At 34.4% G+C, this 9,751-nt stretch overlaps 2 protein-coding genes, 1 long non-coding RNA gene and 1 other non-coding gene across 8 annotated transcripts; 1 reads left to right on the top strand and 3 right to left on the bottom strand.

Moving 5' to 3' along the window:
* Positions 1 to 734: 734 nt before the first annotated feature.
* On the bottom strand, positions 735 to 807 carry TRNAV-UAC. The gene has a single exon. It is a non-coding gene; the product is annotated as a tRNA-Val (tRNA).
* A 73-nt stretch (positions 808 to 880) lies between these two features.
* LOC114376354 lies at positions 881 to 1,422 on the top strand. The gene is made up of 2 exons (XR_003658943.1): positions 881 to 1,029; positions 1,119 to 1,422. It is a non-coding gene; the product is annotated as an uncharacterized LOC114376354 (long non-coding RNA).
* A 112-nt stretch (positions 1,423 to 1,534) lies between these two features.
* LOC114376352 (sphingolipid delta(4)-desaturase DES1-like) lies at positions 1,535 to 3,597 on the bottom strand. The gene is made up of 2 exons (XM_028334440.1): positions 3,264 to 3,597; positions 1,535 to 2,527 (listed from the first exon to the last, which is right to left on the bottom strand). The coding sequence occupies exons 1-2, from the start codon at positions 3,417 to 3,419 to the stop codon at positions 1,709 to 1,711; spliced, it is 975 nt and encodes a 324-aa protein (XP_028190241.1). The 5' UTR covers positions 3,420 to 3,597; the 3' UTR covers positions 1,535 to 1,708.
* Positions 3,598 to 5,474: 1,877 nt separating this feature from the next.
* Positions 5,475 to 9,377, bottom strand: LOC114376353 (E3 ubiquitin-protein ligase AIRP2-like). Of its 5 annotated transcripts, none has more exons than XM_028334442.1 (6): positions 8,928 to 9,218; positions 8,126 to 8,215; positions 7,718 to 7,868; positions 7,566 to 7,632; positions 7,233 to 7,467; positions 5,475 to 6,000 (listed from the first exon to the last, which is right to left on the bottom strand). In XM_028334442.1, exons 2-6 carry the CDS (start codon positions 8,167 to 8,169, stop codon positions 5,790 to 5,792), a joined length of 708 nt encoding a protein of 235 aa, XP_028190243.1. In that variant the 5' UTR covers positions 8,170 to 8,215; positions 8,928 to 9,218; the 3' UTR covers positions 5,475 to 5,789. The 5 variants fall into 5 exon arrangements, with proteins under 5 accessions (XP_028190243.1, XP_028190245.1, XP_028190246.1 ...); XM_028334444.1 differs by lacking the exon at positions 8,126 to 8,215 and adding an exon at positions 8,631 to 8,706 and having other exon boundaries at positions 8,928 to 9,212; XM_028334445.1 differs by lacking the exons at positions 8,126 to 8,215; positions 8,928 to 9,218 and adding an exon at positions 9,273 to 9,377.
* Positions 9,378 to 9,751: the final 374 nt, after the last annotated feature.

Below are 9,751 nucleotides of genomic sequence, written 5' to 3' on the forward strand. Positions count from 1 at the left end.
TCCTTTTTATGTAAATCATAGACGATCTTTATCTAACTACAAGTCTAAGTGGTTGTTATCTCTTGCTTGGGTTTGGTCTATGTCCCCCAAGGTGCTTGTTAGTTTCTTTTTCCTTTTATTAATGATATTTCAGAGGTGACTGCGTTTGTTTCATGGTTGTGGATGTCAACCTAGTTAGGATTGTCCCAACCTTATCACATTAGTCATCCTTCCATCTTATCTTAAGAAAAAATCCTCACTATTATTAATTTTATTTATTTATAGTTTAATTTGCTGTCATACATTGTCATTTGTTAGTGTAAAAAATTTATACAGACAATTAATCAAAATTCATTGTTGATATGACTTGATAATTATTATAAAATTAAATAAGAATTTTATATAGGATGATTTATTAATTTATAATTAAATGATAATGTAAATTTATTTTATGTTATCAATACCTATATTATTTTTTCTTTAGTTTATTTATCTAGCATTTAGTAATTGAGATTGAACTAGTCCTTGTTTCTTGTTAGATAACGTTAATTTTATTTATATTACACAATTCGGAGAGAAACTAAACAATGATGTTTACACAATTTCATAAGAAAAAATAAACAATGTTTACACTTTACATAATTTGAAAAGAGATTTAAACTTTTTGAAAGGCCATCCAAAATGTAGGTTTTCACAGTCAGAGTATTCACCTTGAAAATTCTTTTTTTTAATTGTAAAAAAAATAATGACAATAATGTTGCTGCCCAGGATCGAACTGGGGACCCTTAGTGTGTAAGACTAACGTGATAACCACTACACCACAGCAACTGGTTTATTAACAAACCGGGTAAGATAATTTAAAATATTTGTGTATAATAGTATCTTACCTACTGCATCCATCATCGTTTTCGGAAGCCAAACATTATTGAACAATAATTCATTCCTCTGCGCTTTGGTGTCTATGATGGTGGCAATGGCAACTACAACAGCTTGACCAAGGTCGTTGCTCAAAATCTTTGGTTGTTTTTTTGACAGAATAACGGAAAACAGGTCTATGTCTTATGTTTTCAAATCTAGTTGATAGTTTATTTCTTTTGTTCATATCACGAGTTTATAATCTGGTTTTTGATATTATCTAGGGTTGCCAATCATACTGGCCTTTCTGGACTTGCCTAAGAATCCAACATGAAAATTATTTGCAAGAATGACTTTATTAAGTCAAACTTCAATATCTGTAACAGGATAGGTATAGCAATGAGTTTATTTTTTGCAACTTAGCTCTGTTGACCCAAAAAACCGGAAAGAATCACTTAAATAATTGCTATAACGTTGTCCTAATGTGACTAGTTCATAGGCACAACCGCTCAAGTATATAGACTAAAATAATGATGATTATTTTCCATTTAGTCTCCCATTCCTTAAGTAAAATGCTCAGCCACTCAACAAGACTTTGCATTTTGTGGGTATTTTATATTTTTATTCATCATGAACATTTTCTAGCATGTGTGTGCGCAAGAGAGAGAGGGGGGAGAAGGAGAACATGTGTGCATTTGAATTGAAGGAGGAATCCCCAAAACCAAAAATATTTTGCACAAAATGTTGGCTAATGAACAAATGACTTGCTATTTGGGTCAAAAACTACATTACATTCTTCTGTTGCACATAAAAATTGTCCAAAATAGGAGACATCAAAAGGGGGAGGGGGGATGAATGATGTGTATTAGAACATCTATTCGGCTTTACTGGATTTTCTCTTCATTCGGCTAAAAGGTCCAACTGTTCGATCCATAATGTACATGTAAATGATCTGGCTCCAAGATCTGTAGGATGCTAAACTATCATAAAACTCCGGAGCAATCTCCTTCACCTTGTAAAGCTTGTTTCCAGGAATTCTTGGGAAATCATGGTGTTCATTATGGTATCCCACATGCCAAGCTAGATAATTCAGAGGTCCATAGTAAGAATAAGTCTCCTGGTCAGGATTGAACACATAATGCTCTGAAATGAAGTGAGCAGCCATTGGATGCATCCCACCACCAAGAAATGAGGAAAGTATCAAATAGGCAAGGGCTTTCCAGCCAAAAAAGTAAACCATCGACACATCAAGTGCTATCTGAACAGAGAAGTTGATGAATTCCCAAATGCCAGGAGGTTTTGGCTTAAGAAAGAGAGGTCTAAATGCATAAAAGAAGAGCTGTAAAAAGACCCAAATGGTTTTTGCAATCATATTTTTCACAAGACGGACTTCAGTGAGGCTAGGGACATCCATATCAATGCCATCTACACCTTGGAAGCGGTGGTGCTCCAAGTGATACTTTTGGAAGGTAACAGACATGGGCACACCTACAGGGAGGTTGGCAAAAATCCCTAACCAACGGTTGTAGACTGGAGTTGAGAAGGCCAGGTTGTGACTCAACTCATGGATAGCCAAAAAGAGGTTTTGGTTGAGAAATGAACCAAAAAAGTATGCTACTAAAAAAATCTTCAGCCAGCCAGCATCATGGAGTAAAGCACCAGTACCAAGCTGAAGCAAAACAACTCCACTAATCTGCAACAACACAAATTTCAAACACTATATTAACACACCCTACCCAGATTAGTAGAAACTTATCCATCCACCTAAAATACATTTCAAATCCATATCATAATCTAATGTAATGTACATATCTTCAAATAAATTACCACTTAATAATAAAACAATAAAGTACACGGCCATTTTTTTTAATAAATAGTTTATGTACTAACAGTTTAAAAGGTTTTTACATTGTGATCCAATCATAAATGGTTGTATTGTATATGATAAGTTTGTTAACTTTTACACTAAGGGATACCTATCATGATTTCAGATTAGTTGACAGTCTAAATTTACACTGCAAAGATATCAACTTCATCACTTTATTTTTGAAACTTGAAAGATTTGTACAACTTGAATTTTCTCAAGAGATCTAAGTGGTATACATACATATGATTACTACATCAATGTAGATTCCTCTTCAGTAGTGGCTCAGTTTCAAATACACACATTGTCAAACCAATTGAAGGAAAGTTGGCATCCATTAGAAAAGAGTGAAATAATAACAAGGAGGTGTGCAAATTGGCAGACACACAGATAAGAAAAACATGAAATTGGGAAAATAAAGCAAATACTTGATAATGTGAACATTGGTTGAAGAATAAGAATGACAAGAACCCAGAACCCAAAACCACAGGCAACCATAAAAATTGAAGAAATGGGAAGGAACCCAGAAAAGAAAAAATCGATATTTGAATGGAAAAGGGGAAACCTTGAAAAAAGCGGAGTGGTCGGGGCCAAAGAGTTGTTTGATTTGAGGGTATTTGGAGAGGATCAGACGACGTCGTGTGGCATGGGGTTCGTCGGTGTAGGACCAGAAAAAGCCCCCGGCTGCTGCGACCCCTTCTCGATCTTCTCCTCTACCCATTTTCTTTTCTCTCCCTTCTTCTCTCACGGCACAAACTTGATGAATGAACAATGTGTTTTTATTTATACAGAGGAATGAGAAAGAAATAGGAAAGTGCCTAAGAATAGAGAGAGGACATAATTACATGACCCTCACTCGCCCTGGATGGATGTAGCGGCCTAAACAAATCCACTTTTGTTATTAACCTTTGGTAATCTTGTGGGCTACTACTATTAGATGCTTTCATTTTTATTTTACTTTTATTTTAACCACTTAGTCTTGTCTGCTTCCAAATGTGTTTTTTAGTAGTTTATTTATGCCAGATATATCTTTTCTAAGCCGCTCTTCATGGCTTCCACCCTTCCACAACGGCTACAATTTTCATAAATATCTTGTTTGGTCAATGTGGTTACAACATATTTCTCTTGGTTCCTGTAATTTAAAATATCTCACTTTGATATCATAATTGTCATTTTTTTATGTTTTTAGTTATCTTCATCTATTGTTTTGAAGATGTCATTTTCAATTTGAAAAAACCTTGTACTATATATATATATATATATATATATATATATATATATATATATATATATATATATATATATATATATATATATATATATAACCCTTAGAGTAGATCTTTCTCAACAACCTGCAAGCACCATTGGAGGTGTGAGTCTTCTATTCAATTCGCCATAACCATTGCTGGAGGTGTAGGTCTTTAATTCGCGACAGACTTCTAGGTGGTGGTGGTAGTTTATATCTGTGGAAGTTTTGATGATGATAACCAGTGGTGTCCGTTTCAAACGACGTTAGTCAACACTTATCAGCAAGGACCTGATGAGTAAAAAAAATTACAACTATATGAAACAATATATAAGTTTAAAAGAAAAAAAAAATATTACAACTATATAGACCAAAAAGGTAATTAAGCCATATATCAACAAGACATTCAAAATAAAATACACAAATTTGCTTTCTTCAAATATAATTTTATGATATATATGTTTACTGAAATTGTTCTTTTCTGTTTAAATATTTTTAATACAACTTACCATGATTTTTAATTTTAATACATGTTCAATGTAATTTTCAATAATTATTTTTCTTAAGACAATGATTAAAAGACTTCTAATTTTAACGTCCTTCTTAAGAAAAAAAAAAATCTTACCCGAGACTAGGAGTAATAAAGAAAAACACTATCTACTCAAAGAAACTACTATAAAAGTAAGTTTTTCGGTAGGGTAAATTCAGGTTCTCCGTTGAATAAAGTAAAAAAATCAATTACGTGAATATCTGTCATGTGCTGGTTGAAGAAATTTGCAAACACTTGCATCCGATTGAAGAGATTCACATTTTATAACATTCTAGCGCCATTTCGTGAGAAGGGATTTATATCAGCTCTTTCACTTCACATGCACCTAGATATGACAAAATGGGATGGACTTGAGCTTTAAATTTTAAGCAAAAATTAAATGCAGACCTTCTTAACGAGATCCAATCATGGTCCAATGGAAGTTTAATCAGCAAAAATCAGCTAAAAGCCCTAAATAAGTAGGCATTTACAAGGATCATCCTTCATTTTAGAACCCAAATTAAATCTGAACTTTTTTTTAGTTCCAATTGCTATACCCTGCAACACCTTTACCAACGCCTAAAGCAACAAGCACTGAATTTAGACTTGTAGTCATATAAAAATGCTTCTCTCTAAAATAAAAGACACGCAACCACTTTATGTAACATTAGTCACATTAGGCAGTTCCATGTCAAGTGTCAACGTTAGTCCGAATTCGGATCATCTACAGTCCCATAGATAAAAATATATTTCATTTTCTTGTAAAACAAAAGTTGCAAAACAAATGTGGACCCTTGGGTAAATGAATAATTACACCACAGTTCAGATACAGCTATTATTCCAACTGCATATGATCTTTTTCCATTTTGGTACGGAAGTGGATGCCAAATCCCACTACAACAAAGGAAAGAGCATTAGCCAAGTTGTTACGATGAAGTTGGCAATTGATATCCCATCAAATGCATTCAATAATATAATACTATTAGTTTAGGGAGGGAGGAGGTATTTCTAAACTCAAGAGATTCACATTTTTAACAATAATTAGAGGCACAGAATAAGCAAACCTCTTCGTAACAAGTAATTCAATCTGTACAGGATATACAAATGACCTACATACAATTTACCATCTCAACTTCACCACCAACCCACAGTAAACACAGGGCTGGATACTTCTGAAAGACGTAGGAAGCAACACTGCAACTTTATATAAACTAAATTTATCAAATTACATTTTTGAGTTTACATTGCTAAATTGAAAGGAACTAACCCTCCAAGACCACACACCAGAGACAGTAAAATCTGGCTGTTGCAAACACTCATCTTAGGTGAGAGTCATATGTGTCAAAGAGAAAGTCTGGAATGACCAAAGGCAACTTATCTATGTACATGAAAAGCCTTCTAAGATTCTCCCTTGTCGCTGTTGCCATGTCTACTACATCCCTATTATCAGTGAACACCCAGAGATCACCTGAGTTTACTCTCTTAAGACTGTTACGGCAAAATGGGCATGACTGTGATCTTGTCCTCCTGCAATACATAGCAAATTACGTGAAGCTTTCCATCAAACAAGCAGAGAACACTCAAGCATGCACTGGTAGGAATGATGACAACAACTAAAATTTCATATACTGAGATATGGGGAGGAATAAAAGAGAACACCAAAAAAATACATCTCATATGATGATGCATAAATTTAAATGAGAATCTGATCTCAAGCATGGAGATTTGGTTAGAGAACTAATGAGAGAAAGTCATATGTCACACCAAGCAAATTGAAACAGGTTTGGACAAACCATACAAGATCTAAAAGCAGTTCCAGTGCATGGCTAGATTTAAGTTGTTATGGCCTTCTATTGAAAAGAATAGCTGATATTGAGTTGCTTAGCATAACATAACCAGTTAACATCATAATGGCAGATTGGCAGATTGACCATCAACACACGGGCAGACAATGCATCAAGAGCCTGGAGAGACAACTCTTTAATGATTCCATCCAGTCAAAAGATGTAATACAACTTACAAGTGAAACGCATTTGATCAAAACAAACAACACCAAATAGAAGATTGAAGTGCATGCCTAGCCATCCTAACCAGACAGTTCACTTCAGACCACTTCAATAATTATGTAATCTAATAATCAAAGTCCAAAGGACAATAGTTGGCTTCATAATCAAATCCATAGTATACTTCTCATTCAATTCCAATTAAACCATTAACCTACAATTGACCCCCAAGGGAAATGTGTATGCTTGGCAAGCTCACAAGAGTGTTAGCTTATCCAAGATTACTTTGTGCCTAATTCTAAGAAGTAATAATTAAATTATAAATTGTTTCTTTCAACTCTCTTCAACTGAGATCTCTAATGAATATAATCAGGTTGGATATCCAAAAATAGTTCCACAACAAAATAGCAACACACTTTTCCTTTCTAATCACTGCAATATTATAATAATACATGATAAAATGCTATTTCATTTCGCTAAGTTAAGAAGAGTTTTTATGTTAGGAGTTAGAAGAGAGGGAAGGGGGAGTTAGTTAAGACAATTAGAATAGTAGGTAGTTAGTTTGTTAAAGGGAGTAAGATAAATAAATAGACTGGTGTAGGGAAAGGGGAAAAGTTTATGCTATTCAGTTCTAACTATAAGTCATGAAATTAAAAGAACCAAATAAAACACATCCATAAAGCACTTTCCCAAATAAACATGAACAGTTCATGGCCATAAATAAGGAAATGTGAGAGCATCAGTGAGAGGAAGTACCATTCATGGTAACATGTCAGGCACATGACATGGTTGCAGTCAGGCAACACAATCTTACTATTCATCTCCATGCATATTCCACATTCTTCTTCTCTTTCAATGTCTATGTCTGAAGGCTGTCTGTGCTCCTCATCATCTCTTTTGCGATACCTCTCCATGCATACAGCCTTCTGTTTTTTATCCTCTGTATCTGCCACACTTTCTTGCAGTTGCACTAAAGAGGGATATATGATTGCTGATCAATGCAGAAATTCAATACATCAGCAATTCATATACACTAAAATGCAAACAAATGTGTTAATTATTACATTAAAATAATAAAGGATGTTATACCATAGAATTCCCTAATACTTGCTTTTCTTTCAAGGGTAGACATGGTAGTTGTCCCATCCACATACACCTGCAGCATGAGGAAAATTTGTCAGTTGTGACTTTGACCAAATTTCCCAGTTAACATCCAAAAACCAAAACACCTTAAACCTTACTTTGTATATTAGGATTCTTAACAGTCCAAGGGCTCCAGCAAGATTGCAGTCTGTCCATTGCACAAAAAAGAGAAACAGGTGTGCTGCTGGACTGTATGACATTCTCATCTGAAGGCAGGTCCCATCATATTCCCTTGGAAAATCTGACGCCCTACACATCCATTTGCAATATGAAGCGGTAAATATAAGCCAGAAGGTTAGCATGAGAGGAAGAAAAGGCAACCTTCCAAAGGACACCATTCAGAACTCAAGTCTGTTATCTGTAGCATCTCTAGACAAATTTCACTAAAGGCTCATCATACACACAACAAACTTCATTACTTCAAAATACTAAACTAAAAAAGAATAAAGACACGCGCACAAACAACAAGGCACAGAATGACAATGTAGCTCAGAAAGCTAATGCACTGTATATCAGAGATCAGGAAGAAACGAATTGGTAAAATCATCATGCACTATTTGCTAGCCAGCCAAATCACTCGGGGGACCACTCAACCCCTGCCAACAAGTGACAATGTCACACACATCATGAGAGGAGAAAAAATTGTCACTATAAACACAAAACAATCCAAAATAAATAAATTCATGAAAACAATAACAAATCTTCTCATCATAACCGCATGAATCCAGCGTTAATGAAAGTCCAAATTCTAAAAGTTTTGGGCATAAGATACAGGATGAAACAGAAAAATACAGTCATTTACAAAATTAAAAACCAAAAGTTAGATATATATATATATATATATACTATGTCACTAGTAGTAAGCAAACAAAACATGAGGCGGGAAGCCAGATGAAGAAGTCCACCATTTGTTGGTGTCCGGGTTTCTGAAGCAGTAATTTTCCACAAGTTGAGAGGATAAAAAAAATAGAATTACTTCAAACCATGAATTTGCAGCAAAATTAAATGCACCATATTTATGAAGAAAATTGGCGGTTGACTGAGAAGGAAAGCAAAGATCAGAGGCTAAACCCCGGAGAATCATTTCCTAGACCAAAATAAACTTCAATCACGATGATGATCCAGTTACAAAATATAAAAACAAAACCCTTTTTTTTTTCAGAAGAAATAAACAAAGGGTGTCTGAGTCTAACACTTAAAAACAAAAATAAAAACTTTGATCACAAAAACTGACTTTTCTACAAGGGGTATGAAAAAAAAACTGAAATGAAAGGAGTGATGAAAGAAAGAAAGAAGAGAGAAACTAACAGGGTATTGGCATGGTGAATATCAGCTTCAAGCAGTTTCAAGGAGTCCTTGAAAGACCTTCCCATGGAAGCTATGTACATCTCTCTCTCTCTCTCTCTCTCCCAAACAAGATTGAAGATTATAAACCCAACTCCAAAACCAAAACCAAAACCCACTACAAATTTTCATGCTTTCTCTCTCTCAACTGAACTATAGCCTATAGGCATGACTGACACTCACACACTTCTTCAAAGCCATCACCAAAAGCTTTCGGTAGGACACGTGGCGTAGCTACCGCACATACTATACTATTGATTAATTAATTAAACAATTAAATAAATATTAACCAATTCTTATCCACTTTACCTTATTTTTAGGCTTTATAGCTTTCCCTCTACGCACCACCGATGGCTACGCGTCCTACGCATCCCCTCCCTACTAATTACATTTTTGTCATCCCTGCCTTTTGTTGTTTCCCGTTAATTGCTTTTCATGTTTATAATTATGCTTTTGGGCTGTTTGAATCTTCTCCATTTCTTCTTCTCTTCACTTCTTTTATTATTAAGTTTTGGACAAAATAAATGTTACTTTCCATACAGTATCAATTATCTTCATTGTTTTTTTCCTAAGAACTTATAAAGTGAAAGAAATGGTGGAAAAAGAATCAGAGAGGATTCATTTCCACTGTTACGAGCTTGTTACAACATACATTTCTTTTATGTAAGGGTTTAATCGGTATACACTAATAATTTTATTTTTTTATACAGTTAATGAATCACTAAATGTCATTTTTGAAATTTATTCTTGTAGCATCTCTAAGTGAATATTTATTTTTTGTTGATGAG

The sequence above is a fragment of the Glycine soja genome, chromosome 11 (assembly GCF_004193775.1).
Source record: "Glycine soja cultivar W05 chromosome 11, ASM419377v2, whole genome shotgun sequence".
NCBI lineage: Eukaryota > Viridiplantae > Streptophyta > Magnoliopsida > Fabales > Fabaceae > Glycine > Glycine soja.